We start from the raw sequence: 15,325 nt of genomic DNA, 5'->3' as shown, positions 1-15,325 counted from the left end.
TGCAGGGGTTCTCAACGTTTTTGGCCGGGGACCCCCGGAAATGCTTTGGCAATGTCTCGGGACCCCCGCCCCGCCCCCTCCCGACCCCCAATATAAATTGACTGCTACAATAACCTTAAACCATTTTGGGCGGGAACCCCTTTTGATGTTTTAAGCATTGTTATAATTTAGCTATTGAAAAATAGCAGATCTACAAGCTCATAGCGCGCCACCGAGTGGCGCGCTATGAGCTTGTAGGTCTGAAAAATCGTGAAAATATTTTTTTTTTTTTTTTTTTTGAAAATAATTTGGGGACCCCCTAAAATAATTTGGCGACCCCCCGAGGGGTCGCGACCCACGGGTTGAGAACCCCTGCTCTAATGTGTGGTCTTCATGTCAATTACGGTATGTACGTACATTTCCCAGGACCACTGGTTGAGAATCACTGTTCTACATGCACAGTGACACAAATGCTCGCAGATGGGAAGCTGAGCGGGGAGGGTGATATTTGTCACTGCTCGCACACCTACGGGCTGCGGGGGTGACACCTGTCAGCAGGGAGTGTTGGGTGGGAGGACTAGGACGAAGGCTCTAGTGTGGGCTACAAACTACCTCCGGTGGAGTACAAATAAAAGTACGGTAACACAGTAGTACCTCAAATTGTACTGTACTTAAAGGATTTTTTTTAAACAAGATTTGTTTTAAAATATATTTCGATTTTTATTATCGTGAGAACGATGGCTTCAACTTTTGCATTGCAACTTTTCAGGAAAAGAAAGCCTGCTGTTTCTATTAGCTTGGATTCACCATCGATGATGTCACTGGTGGACGGGTTTCTGAACTGCCCACAGCCTTCCTATGAGACACAGACTGAGTAGGAAACAATGGTGGTATTTTATCATGAACATTAGTTAGGACCAATTATAGGAAGAGAAGTTGAAAAGTGGTGAAGTGGTCCTTTAAAGTTTGCCCTGTTTTTACATACAACAATATGTAAAACTAATATTTACCCATCATGACCCTCTATAGTCCCTCCACGCGCCAGATTGCTGCTCCTCCCAGTCCCGGTAGAGTAGTTCCGGAGCAACGGATTGTGTGGCCTTGGTCTTGCCCTAATCTAATGGGACTGATCGAGGGTAGCCACTGGGACGTAAGTCGGGACTTGATCACCCCGGCTGGGTCACCTGAGTGAGAGGTATGATGTTCGAGAGACCCGGAACCCTGATGACCTTGGGATACATCACCGAGGATACGTACCAGGCGCACATCCATGCAATATTTTCTTTAGTTCTAGTTATTCTATTTATAGTGACGGAATAGATTGTGACAACCAGGTATAGTCTGGTGACCACCGGAGAGACGGGTGACAGCCGGAATGTAGACGGCACCCCAGCGCCCCAGCCTGTGTCTTCCGTGAGGAGGAAGCCCTCGGTGAGGCCTTTAGGAGGGCCATTATATAATACACCACTCCTGAATTAAGTGCCTGGTGTTGGGAGATTGGTGCAACGCACAGGTCCTGGGCCTGGTGAGAGCAGGAGTGGACCTGATGAGACGTAGGAGGGGCCCGGGACAGGAGTCAACCCACAGAGGCTAGTCCCTCCACGCGCCAGATTGCTGCTCCTCCCAGTCCCGGTAGAGTAATTCCGGAGCAACGGATTGTGTGGCCTTGGTCTTGCCCTAATGCGACTTATCGAGGGTAGCCACTAAGTCGGGACTTGATCACCCCATGCTGGGTCACCCGAGTGAGGGGTAAAACCCTGATGACCATGGGATACATCACTGAGGATATGTCCCAGGTGCGTTTTTTTGCTCCCGATCCGATTCCGATCATTTGATTTTGAGTATCTACCGATATCGATATTTCCAGATCCGATATTTGTATAGGACACTTATGCATATTACAGTAGTACAATATCCAAAATAAGACAATAACCAGTCTAATATCATGATGATTATGGATATAACATTGATACTAGAGATGTCCCGATCAGGGTTTTTTTTGCTCCCGATCCATCTCCGATCATTTGAAAATTACGTGATCGCCCCCTATAGGGTGGCCACCAGCAAGACCCCAGAAAGGAGGACACTTTTGCGGGGCTCGCTGTGTGCGTACATAACACAGCCCCTCCGCCCCTCGCATGTATTTACACCAGTAAACACCACCCACCATCTCCAGCACACGGTCCACTTTAAAACAAAGCAAAGCACTGGGAACATATTTGCTAACTTTATATTAACCTTTATTTAGGGACCCACAGAGGCATTTTATAATCAATGTCTTTCCTTTCCATATTTAGATATGTCTCATGTTTAATATTTCTCTTGTAGGTTTTTCATGCAGTTCATTGAGTTCAACCTGAGGTGAATCTAATCACAAATGTAATTGCTTTAAATGATAAAGCAGAGGGATAGATGGAGGCTTATGGACATCCGTGTAGGTCAGAGAATGTGCCAGCCTGCAGTACATTTTCAGAGAGTGCCTTTTAGCCTTTGTCGTTTCCACATGTGATGCCTCTATAGAGGGTATGCGCATGCATAAAGTGAATGGCAGATCGAGTGGCAAATCGAGTGGCAAAGTGAGTGACAAAGTGAATTTAATGTTGTTTAAAGTAATTTAATGCAATCAAATTGGACTTTTCTGTTTGGATGTATGGGCTGACAAGGCCAGAAAGTAGTTTTTTTGTCACTCAGTAAGCGTTCCTGCATAACTTCCGGGTATGATGATGATGTCACGCGCATACCCTCTATAGCTTGAATCATTCATCATTTTTACATCTACATTAATGCCACAGTCAACAGTCATATTTGGAGGATCGTGTTTGACAGAGTGATAATCTATACTTTTCTGTTCTCAACTGGTGATCCAACAACAGGGTGGAAAAAGGATGAGAGGCTTAATGCAACACGCTTCACATTTGCGCAATGTTTATCCGTCAAACTCAAAGCATGACGTTGTAGCTAAACTTGCCTTTACTGCTGCAGATGTCAAAGTCTGTTTATACTACACACACAAAATGCATGCAAATGTGACTTTCTTTATTAGCTCCATTGCTCACTAAAATAAGTGTTTTTCTATTTGGAATCTTTGGTTCGTTATCTGATCTGCGTTACACAAAAGCCTAGCGACAGCACAGTTTCATCCACACTGACCACTGACCAGTGTGACCACAGTACACACAACACCGGCTCGGCACTTCCTGCATTAAGTTTTCACTTTTCAGCGTGACTGCGTGAGTGACTGTTGAGCGAGCCAATGAAACGTGAGAATATCCGTGATATGTACGTTATTTATTTTTTTAATGTTTTTTTGTGGCTTTCGCCTTTATTTTATATATTTTTATGGCGGGACCGACAGTATAGGCTGACAGGAAATGGGGAGAGAGATGCGGGGGTGACATGCGCACTAAAGGCCGTCGGGATCGGAAGTCGAGCCCGCAGCACACTGCCGGACTGGATTACCACCCAAGGTGCCTGGACCGCTGAGCCACGGCCCAGGCCGATATATGTACATTTATGATTTATGCCAGTCGACTGCATGGCTGCGCAGTTTATTCAACACCAATGAAACGGGGGATTTACCGAGTCATGTAAATGACACGCACTGTAATCGCTCTGACACAAAAACCGGACAATTATGTGTCCGGCCAGAGGTTGAGCTGGCCGGGAGGAGGACAGCTGAGTCAAAAAATGGACTGTCCGGCCAAAAAACCTGATGAATGGCCACCCTAGGCTAGGACAACCCTAGTTATCAGCCCCTGGAGTATAGTGTGGAGTGATGTTTATTGTGTGCCGGCAGTCAGAAACACACTGCCATCTCACTGTACTTTGGGGTCCATTTGGTTCTATTTGTACAGACCTGTAACTTCAACTCCCATGGGGGTGCCGGACACCAATTAAACCATTTTGGGCGGGAACCCCTTTTGGTGTTTTAAGCATTGTTATAATTTAGCTCTTGAAAAATAGCAGATCTACAAGCTCATAGCGCGCCACCGAGTGGCGCGCTACGAGCTTGTAGGTCTGCTATTTTTGAAAAATCGTGAAAATATATATATATATATATTTTTTTTTTAAATAATTTGGGGACCCCCTAAAATAATTTGGCGACCCCCCGAGGGGTCGCGACCCACAGGTTGAGAACCCCTGCCTTAGATCACAATTTTTCACCCCTTTACTGGTCCATTTGGTTCCATTTGTACACTCTCAGAGATAGAAAATTGTATCAATTGGGTGTCCTCTGCCTCATGCATAATACCCATGGGGTTCCTTGAAATAAAAATAAAAAGTTTGCGAACACGTCCTGTTCTACGCAGGTTGATGTAATTTAGCCCGAGACATTTATACAGATCTGTGAATATTGTTTAATAACTTGAGTTACAAAAATACATTGTTACAGACAACTTAGTTTTTAGTGGGCAGCATGGTCATCCATCAAATAAACCTAATTTCCAACACGTAGGCCTATACATCAATCATCATTTCAGAACAATGTATTTAAATAGTCACTCTTAGCACTTCAATGGTGGTCAATAACAGCATCCTGCCACCAGTAATGGTTTGACATGTGGTAAGCGTAAACGAACCTCTAAACCCACCACAGAGCCTCTTGTTGATATTGACATGGTTCATGTCAATACCGGATATGACGGCCATGTCATACTCACAATATTATTAATCCATTTTGGGCGGGAACCCCTTTTGGTGTTAGCATTATGCTATGCTTTAGCTATTGAAAAATAGCAGATCTACAAGCTCATACGAGCTTGTAGGTCTGCTATTTTTGAAAAATCGAAGAGCGACTGACATAGAAACATAGTTTTTTCAGAAAACTGTCATTTTCAAACAGACATTTTTAGAATCTGATCTCAGGTCAAAATTGGTTAATAAAGATGCTATAGTATCGTAGCGCACCTGCTGCATGGAGATCAGATCCTCATTGCTGTGGGTAGTTGTTCGTCTGCATGGTGGTTGGACACCCCTGGGTCTGGCCTAGCCAGCAGTGCTTTCTGGTCTAGAGGTGCAGGCGCGCATGGAGCAACCGCTGGAGAATATTGGTTCACCGATCCGAGCCCCCACCCCTGCCCCACTCGCGCCGCGTTGTGAACTTGTAGATTGGTTATTTTCACTACTTCTTAAATATTTGTTCTAATTTATGGATACATTTTTTTCTTTTTCTATCATTTCATCTTCATGAAATTACGGGGAAAAAAATAATTACATTTTGTTTTTAATTCATGAATAGTGTAGCTTTTTAGTGCCCTATAGTGGCCTCCTAATGTGCGATAGTATCAATCAGTGTCATACATATTCGGAAGAAAACCCAGGAGACTGACATTCAGTAATTGGGTCTTCATAAGAACGTTATGTATAAAACAAAATCAAATCTAACATTTGACACGGACAAGGACAAGTCTTTGCGCCACTGACACTATGTATTCTGAGTGTCTTAAGTACCAGGTCTTATGACTTAACTTAAGACCTGGAGGTGTCTCAAAATAGCTAAACAGCATTGGCCACGCCTCCAGGTCTTAAGTTAAGTAATAAGACCTGGTACTTAAAGGTATATTCAGTGATTTGACTTAATTCAAATATCACTTATTTTTTCTTTTTTTCTGGATAATCCTCCCTACTATAGAGTGTGCTGACCATATAAGGAGTTCCTCCCTGTCCCCAGTGAGCCCCTGGGGTCAAAAAACCCTAGTTTCAGTTTTGGTGGCGGGTGGCAAAACCGTCATCCAATCAGGATGAGAGGGGCCTTCCTCCAATCATGATCGAGTGGGGGCGGGCCTTGGTGCACATGCTGTTGGCCTGTTGCACTTCACCCCACTGTAGAGCGTGCATGTGCATATTTTGTTACCGGGCGGACTGGGTGGTTTTCCAAATCACCCAAATCACTGAATGCTCCTTTAAGACACTCAAAATACAGCCCAAAATGTTGTCCTCGTATGGACACATTGATGAAATGAAATGAAATGAAATCTATATTTACCCAGGGTATCTGGGCTAAGCTCAAGAACTTGTTTCCAGCCAGGCCCTGCTCATAGAACATGATGACCCGTGCCTTGGGGACGTGCGCATGGTGGAGTTGTGGTGGTGGTGGTGGTGGCTTGGCCCACTGCCTGCTGTAGCCACACGGAGAAATAGGTTACCAGCCATGCCACACAGAGGATATAATGGCAGAGGAGTGTTGCCGGCGAAATGGCATGGGGAGTTGAGGCTGACATTTTGAAAAAACCTCTCAGCAACAACACACGTGTCAGGAGAAGAAGGCGAGTAAAGACTCAAACCTGCTGTCAGTGTGTGTGTGTCTGTGTGTGTGTGTGTGTGTGTGTGTGTGTGTGTGTGTGTGTGTGTGTGTGTGTGTGTGTGTGTGTGTGTGTGTGTGTTTGTGTGTGTGTGTGTGTGTGTGCGTGTGCGTGTGCGTGTGTGTGTGTGTGTGTGTGTGCGCACGCGCACATGTGCGTGTGCGCATGCGATTGCGTGCGTGCATGCGATTGCGTGCGTGCGTGCACATGGACAAGATGTGTCTGTGTCAGAGGAAGAGTAAGTACATGGAAAATTGCGTGTGTGTGTGCGTGTGTGTGTGCGTGCGTGCATGTGCACCATTATGGGCAATGAGCTCACAGGATATAGGAAATGAGGTAGTCCCGGACTGCCTGATCAAAATTCCTCAGGCAGACTGAGGCAGCCAGAGTGAACATGTTTTGAGGTGAATCAGAGCAAGACCAGACTATGTCTCTGCCATCGCTGCTTCTCGACCTGCTGTTATGTGGGCCACGAGGACACACTGCAAGTGGGCCTCCAAATCATTGGCAGAATACTGAGGTTTTATTAATATTAATGCAAAAACAAGGCAAAAAAAATAGGCTAATAATAAAGAGTTTTCATCGTGCTATGAAATATCAAATGTTATAGTGCCATTGATTCAAGCCGGAACACAATCGAATAAACGGGCTCTGAAAATGCATCCGTGCAGGCCCAACCTGACCACTCGACAGCCAAGTGGTCCGATGGGTGGGCCGTGGTCCGATGGGTGGGCCGTGGGCCGACGGGTGGGCCGCGAGCCCTGATCCAGAACCACATGGTCTACATGTATTATCCAAATCAGGACACACATTCAACCCTCCCATGGCTCCTTATTAACATGCAAAGACACAAGATCATGCAGTTGATTTGTAGAGCTAGCTATATGGCTTCAGAAAGCTGATTTTGCTGACAAATGAAAAAAGTAACAGAAAAAAAGCTGCCATGAAGGGACCCACTTTGAGAACCACTGCGTTTTCCGGAACCCCTTTTGGTGTTTTAAGCATTATGTTATACTTTAGCTATTGAAAAATAGCAGATCTACAAGCTCGTAGCGCTTGTAGGTCTGCTATTTTTTTTAAATCGTGAAAATGCGTTACAAATCTTTGAATATATATTCTTTCAGAGCGAACGTTTTTAACTCAAATCTTTGCTTCTGCATGGGGGGTTCCTGGAATAACATATATTCAGATGGGGGTCGGTGGCCAATTACATATCATTTTTGGGGTCATGAAAAATATTGAGCATGCACCTGCACTGACTGATACAGAAACATGAGGTATTTCAGAAAACTGTCAGAATGTAGGACCCCTGCATGGAAACAAGCCTTGGGTTCGAAATCCTCTTTAGCAGACATTGTATTGAACTGCTTCCTGTGCTTTTATACAAACAGTTAATTATTCAATCAATTCATCCATCCAAAAAATAAGATAAAAAAAACAAAACAATAACAAATAAATCCAGCTTTTCAAAGTCCTCTTTCCTTCAGCTCCCCAAAGGAAACTATAACTGAATGTGTATCCTTGAGATAACTTCTCAGATAACTTCTGAATGAAGCTTTAGTATAGGCCTATATGCTACACAATATCTATGTTGTTATATGCTAATGCCGTATTTATCAGAATCCCCCCCCCCCCCCCCCCCCCCCCCCCCCCCCGCCCTTCGAACCGCTCGAGGCACTCCATGGGAAAAGAAACTTTCCTTTGGCCCTGGGAGAAATCCAGCTATTTTTAGGAATAGACGTCATTGGTGTGTTACTGTGTTGTGCTCATGGCCCCGGCCAGAACTGCCCATTTCGATCAGTTTTTTTTTACTTGTTGCACACAGAGAGAGAGAGAGAGAGAGAGAGAGAGAGAGAGCGCGCATGCATGGTGCGTATACATTCAATGCAAACCACAACGCACGCGGGCTGTGGCCAATTTAAGCAGCCAGGCAGCCATATATTATACTATCCAGCTGTTTCCCTTGATAATGACAACACAAACAAGACGGAACGTTAAAACGCCATTTAGGTCCATGCGCCTTTATTGTAGCCTACACCAGAGGAATGCGAATGTGCCAAAGAAAGCAGAACGCACAGAGGACATGTTGCCGCACTGAAAGTCCAGCATAACATATAAACGGAACATATGTCCGCTATAAGCGCACAACTTAACAAACCAAACAAAGGCAATTTAAGCAACATCTGCCTGCATGGCGACATGAAAACGTCAGCAAGGTTACATGCATGACATTGCAGTTCATCTGTCCCCTGGCTACGCGTGTGCCTCAGTTAATAGGCTATATACGTCCAGGTACAACGGTGTCGCTTGACTACAAGACGAACATAAGACCATCACGAGCTTGTAGATCAGCTCAAGTCGGCAAGCGACGCCGTGCGACTTGTGTTAATGAGGCTATATAGCCTATAGTTTAATTTGTATACGATGATGACGATGATGATGATGATCACATTTTTAATACTAGACGGAATATTAAAATCGCGCCCATTGATCGAAAACGTCTCTCCAATTAAAGAACATGCCGTCATAATCCACACAATAACACACACTTTTGTGCGTAATGTTATTAGGCTATATCCTAGGCTACTACACTTTTCATAATTAGGATAAATATTAGAAACAGACTATATACAGCTTCTAACAAGATATATAACCTTGGGCAATTAGCAAACATTGGTGTATACTCATGTGGACAACAACAGGTTCCATTACGCACGACGCAGTGTTACAAATCCCATTTAATTGAAGCACTGCAAGGAATAACCTTGCGCGTGGATCTATAACGATGTCACAATGTGTGAGAGAATGTGCATGTGTTTTACGCGCGTTTCCTTGACTCCTCACACACACACAGAGAGAGAGAGAGAGAGAGAGAGAGAGAGAGAGACGTCAGCTTGGGGAGGGCAGTAGCTGCTTAAAATGCAGTGAATGTGACAGCCCAACAGTCCAGACTGGGGGAGCGTGCGCGCGCGGCACGGGGGGAGAGAAGAAGGCGACGGTGACAACAAGGAACGGGGGGTGGGGTGACCAAAAACAAAAAAATGACAACACAAACAACACACCCGCAGACGTGACAGCGTATATCGACACGCGGACCTGCAGCTGGGGGACGCAGACAGACAGACGGGGGTCGCGGGGCGGCGGGTGGTGGTGGGAAAAGTCGAGAGAGACACCACGCCAAGCCACGGGCACCCCTTTATCGGTTCCCCAATTCCAACTCGGCTCAGCAGCGGACAGAAATACGCACGGAGCGCGAGAGACAGAGACAGAGAGCGGTGGTGGTGGTGGTGGTGGTGGTGGTGCCCCTTTTTTTTGAGGGGAGAGAAACATGACTGTAGTGCCCGGAGAGAACCTGGACGAGACCGTGGCACTGGCGCACCAACAGGAGGATGCCGCCGCGCTGCTGTACGACCCGGAGCGGGCGAGTAGCCGCCACGAGCTGCAGGTACTCGACACACTACAGCAGCAGCAGCAGGAGTGCTGCGAGCGCGTGGTCATCAACATCTCCGGCCTGCGCTTCGAGACGCAGCTGAAGACGCTGGCGCAGTTCCCGGGCACCGTGCTGGGTGACCCGCGCAAGAGGATGCGCTTCTTCGACCCGCTGCGCAACGAGTACTTCTTCGACCGCAACCGGCCCAGCTTCGACGCCATCCTCTACTACTACCAGTCGGGCGGCCGGCTCCGGCGGCCCGTCAACGTGCCCGTGGACATCTTCATGGAGGAGATCAAGTTCTACGAGCTGGGCGAGGAGGTCATCGAGAACTTCAAGGAGGACGAGGGCTTCATCAAGGAGGAGGTGCGGCCGCTGCCGGACAACGAGTTCCAGAGGCAGGTCTGGCTGCTGTTCGAGTACCCGGAGAGCTCTGGGCCCGCCCGGGGGATCGCGATAGTCTCCGTGCTGGTCATCCTCATATCCATCGTGATATTCTGCCTGGAGACGCTGCCCGAGTTCAGGGAGGACGGTAAGGCGCCCTACTTGGACCCTGCCCTCGCCGTGAACGGCACCGCGGGCGCACTGAAGAAGCCCAATCCGTTCACGGACCCCTTCTTCATCGTGGAGACGCTCTGCATCATTTGGTTCAGCTTCGAGCTGCTGGTGCGGTTTGCGGCGTCGCCGAGCAAGCCCGCGTTCTTCAAGAACATGATGAACAGCATCGACATAGTGGCCATCATGCCCTACTTCATCACGCTGGGCCTGGAGCTGGCGGAGCACCAGGGCAACGGCCAGCAGGCCATGTCGCTGGCCATCCTGCGGGTCATCCGCCTGGTGCGCGTCTTCCGCATCTTCAAGCTGTCGCGCCACTCCAAGGGCCTGCAGATCCTCGGGAAGACCCTGCAGGTCAGTCTTATTTATAGGGCTGGCACGATTTACACGTTTAAGTTGACGATTCATTGTCACACAGATCATACTTATTGATTGATTTAATTGTGTCTTTTTGGCATTGGACATTGGAACATCTAATGTGAACATCAGATATATTTCAGTTTGCCTTTTCCTAATAAAAAAGTGCACAGCTGGGCACTGAGGGCAGATATGACAAATAACTGAAAGATAATAATTAGGCCCCTACTGGATTTTTTAAAATACATTTTACACTTAACACTTTGGTTGCTACACAATCCAGCAATGCCTATTTATCCGGTGCTATGGGGTTAACATTGAAGGAAGGACCTTTTCCGGGGCCCATGCACAGCAAAATGTTCTCTTATAGCGAGAATCACACCGCATACATCAAAAGAAAGCTTAACGTGTCTTGTTGTTTATTTTACCATCTTCCATTCTGGAGATATTGACCTTTTTGTAACACCTGCTTTTTCCTGAAAGTGATTATCTTGAACAGAAAGCAGAGTTATGGAAGGTTTAAAGTCACAGACATTGACAAGCAGATATAAAAATGAACGCAAACAATATGCTATACACTGAATGAAAGCCCTGAATGTGTACTTTTACGAGGAAAACAGTACACATTGATCCCATCTACAGTTTGTCAGTAATTGGTTATTGAATGCAGCTTGCGCCCACCAGAGAGAACTTTAGAGAAGACATAAACCTGAACAACTAAATATTCACAAAATAAGGCCTATAGCGACATATACATACTACATACCGAATGAAAGAACAGACTCTCTGCTTTCATAAGAAAAAATAATGACATTTATCCCATCTACCGTTCGCCAGTTAATTGACTGTTGAAGTACAAGTAAGTAAGTTCAGTACATCTTGATATAAACGACTGAGGCAGAAAATCATATACCTTTTTATTACAGTTTGGTCTGTGGTGCCCACATTATCAGTGGCTTTTACTACAGTAATCATACTGTTACAGTGATATATCAGAGTTTTTACTGTAGTAAGCATAGCATACAGTGAGCCACACACTATATATATATACTCTGAAGCCCAGCCTCTCACACCAAAACATCATTCCCTTGTCTATACAAATGTTCTGAGGGTGTCAACATCTCCTGGAGCTTGGCCAACAGGTACTCCCAACACTGGCCTCACTTTGTGCAGTTTGTCTGCTTTGTTACCTGCCCCATTGTCCGAGAAGTGAAGGAACCGGAGCAGGAGCCGAAAAACAATCACCCGCCATGGTCTTGTTGAAAAACGGGTTAGCAAGAACGTCAAGTGTCCCAATACAGCTCCAATTTGGGCTTGACGATGACCTCAGGGAATACAGGGCGAGGACGTCCAACTCCACACTCTTGTGTGCCAGCTCTGAGGGACAACAATTTACACATTTAGCAGATGCTCTTAGTCCAGATAAACTTACAGTAAGCAAGAACACATGGTAGAGGAAAAAAAAATGTGGTCCTTGTAGATTAGCTATTTTCAAAAGGACGAAATGCATATAGGGCTGTAGTGGTTAGTGTATGACGTTTTGTAATGATAATCCAAATCCCAAAGTAACTAAAGCTGACAAATATATATATATATGCGCATTATTATTACTCTTATAGTGCTATATATTGTGTGATAGCACAGCATATGTCAGAACATGCCAGCTCCATATACGGAGATCTACAGTATAGGGGTCAACAGTGCCCATTGGGGCTGATCAATAAATATTCAGAGAATCATGGTGTTATGTCAAATGCGTTTTGTTGCTGTACTGTCTACTGTACTGTAAGTGAATCGCGACGCAATATATTGAATGTTTTTTTAAAAACATTGTATCATCATGGTTAAATGATATGATATTAATAATATATTTATTTAATACGATACAATCACACGGGTGTGATTTTTTTAATGCGCGTGGCTAGCCATTCAGGGCTGGAGCCACTTTGCTCAGCCAATCAAATCATCTCAATTCCGTGCTCAGCGGAAATAGCTGATCTACAAGTTTACAACGTGGAGATGAGATATTTCTGCTTTTTGATGGCCGCTAGTCCCTCCTATACCCAGCTTAGTGTGTAACACGGGAATGTGATGATTTGCTTGGCTGAGCACGGAATGTGATGATGGTAAGAGCGCCCCTCACTTCACACGAGTGTGATTGTGTGTGTACAGCGATGGCTCCAGAAAATTGGGGGGGGGGGGGGGTCTGGGCTGGCTATTTAGAGCGGGGGCTAATGCATTTTGGTTTATACATAGAAGTCAGTCAATTGGGTTTGTGGGGAGGCGCGGCGGTGGCTCAGGGGTAGAGTAGCATGGATAAGAACCGCAAGGTTGCCAGTTTGAACCCGGGCTCCTCCAGAGCAAGGTTAATTAAATAAGGTTAGGAAGCGAAGACCATACGGTGGACTCCATGTTGCTCCCTGGAAGGAAAGAAACATGCGCAATTGAGACCAAGGAAGCTGAACGCGGAAGTGTTGGCTGCATATAGCCCATTGCGCATGTTTCTTTCCTTCCAGGTAGTGACATCGAGTCCACCGTACGGTCTTCGCTTCCTATCCTTATTTAATTAACCTTGCTCCAGAGTTAGTGTCGAAGTGTCCTTGAGCAAGACACTGAACCCCTAATTGCTCCCGATGTGCAGGTTGGTACCTTGCATGGTTTCTTCTCGGTGTATGAATGTGTGTGTGAATGGGTGAATGTAATGCACAATCTATGTAAAGCGCCTTGGATAAAGGCGCTATATAAATGCACCATTTACCATTTAGGGTAAACGTTTATCCGACATATCAAGAGTCCAACAGTCATTACAACACCGTCGCTCCCGACATGCGTTGCGGGTTACAAATCACCCATGCTGTGGGTTACAAATCACCCATGATGTGGGTTACAAATCACCCATGCTGTGGGTTACAAATCACCCATGCTGTGGGTTACAAATCACCCATGCTGTGGGTTACAAATCACCCATGCTGTGGGTTACAAATCACCCATGCTGTGGGTTACAAATCACCCATGCTACGGGTTACAAATCACCCATGCTGCGGGTTACAAATCACCCATGCTGCGGGTTACAAATCACCCATGCTACGGGTTACAAATCACCCATGCTACGGGTTACAAATCACCCATGCTGCGGGTTACAAATCACCCATGCTACGGGTTACAAATCACCCATGCTGCGGGTTACAAATCACCCATGCTGCGGGTTACAAATCACCCATGCTACGGGTTACAAATCACCCATGCTACGGGTTACAAATCACCCATGCTGCGGGTTACAAATCACCCATGCTGCGGGTTACAAATCACCCATGCTGTGGATTACAAATCACCCATGCTGCGGGTTACAAATCACCCATGCTACGGGTTACAAATCACCCATGCTATGGGTTACAAATCACCCATGCTGCGGGTTACAAATCACCCATGCTGCGGGTTACAAATCACCCATGCTGTGGATTACAAATCAACCATGCTACGGGTTACAAATCACCCATGCTGCGGGTTACAAATCACCCATGCTGCGGGTTACAAATCACCCGTGGTGTTCGCATGCGGTTATAGGGTTGGGTTAGTGTTTGGGTATAGGGTGTCGGACTCGGACTATTGACTGTCGGACTCTTCATATGTCAGAAACAAATGCCTGCGCCATGGACACGATTATGACGATTATGACAAAACAATTGCGATCATCTCAAATAATTGCAATCATAATGTAATAATAATTTAATTTGTGACAATCCTGCCTGCAGGCCAGCATGAGGGAGCTGGGCCTGCTCATCTTCTTCCTCTTCATCGGAGTCATCCTGTTCTCCAGCGCCGTGTACTTCGCCGAGACCGACGACCCGGACAGCGGCTTCTCCAGCATCCCCGACGCCTTCTGGTGGGCCGTGGTGTCCATGACCACGGTGGGCTACGGGGACATGTGCCCGGTCACCATCGGCGGCAAGATCGTGGGCTCGCTGTGCGCCATCGCCGGCGTGCTCACCATCGCGCTGCCCGTGCCCGTCATCGTGTCCAACTTCAACTACTTCTACCACCGTGAGACGGAGCACGAGGAGCAGTTCCAGTACACGCACGTCACCTGTGGCCAGCAGCAGCAGCCGCAGTTCGGCGAGTTCCAGAGGAGCGACAGCAAGCTGTCGCTCTCCAAGGCGGACTATGTGGACAGCGATGACGCGGACTCCATTAAATATACCAACTGCAGCCCGCAGAAGGCTTTCACTGGGAAGCTCACTGATGTATGATTGGTAGCATCCCATTCTGTCCACACAACATGGAGACATCCGTCAGTGGTTGAACTGATGGAACGTGCGTTTCTTTCTGTGAGTACATCTCCATTCTGCGCTCTGGCTTGCTCCTTATTTCTGACTGGCATCCCCGGCACAAGGAAGGATTTACTTACTAGAATAGGCCTATTGCAACAGGAGGATGGAAACGGTGGTTTTAAACATATTCATAGCCTAGGCTACACCCACGACACACCGGTGCGCACGCACGTACGTACGCCCGCGTGCACACACACACACGCGCACATACACGCACACACACGCACACGCGCGCGCCGCGCGCGCACACACACACACACACACACACACACACACACACACACACACATACAGACAACACACACACACACACACACACGATGGAAGTCTTCCGTTACGTGCATCATTGTTGAAAGGTTGGAAAAAAAATGAAA

At 46.6% G+C, this 15,325-nt stretch overlaps 1 protein-coding gene across 1 annotated transcript; it reads left to right on the top strand.

The window, feature by feature from the left end:
* Positions 1-9,609: 9,609 nt before the first annotated feature.
* Positions 9,610-14,870, top strand: LOC306916321 (shaker-related potassium channel tsha2; the record flags this gene model as incomplete). The annotated part of the gene is made up of 2 exons (XM_079494155.1): positions 9,610-10,620; positions 14,376-14,870. The coding sequence occupies 2 exons, from the start codon at positions 9,610-9,612 to the stop codon at positions 14,868-14,870; spliced, it is 1,506 nt and encodes a 501-aa protein (XP_079350281.1).
* Positions 14,871-15,325: the final 455 nt, after the last annotated feature.

The sequence above is a fragment of the Electrona antarctica genome, assembly GCF_951216825.1.
Source record: "Electrona antarctica genome assembly, chromosome: 23".
NCBI lineage: Eukaryota > Metazoa > Chordata > Actinopteri > Myctophiformes > Myctophidae > Electrona > Electrona antarctica.
Note: the sequence above shows the minus strand (reverse complement) of the source record. Positions and strands in the feature narration are given on the sequence as shown.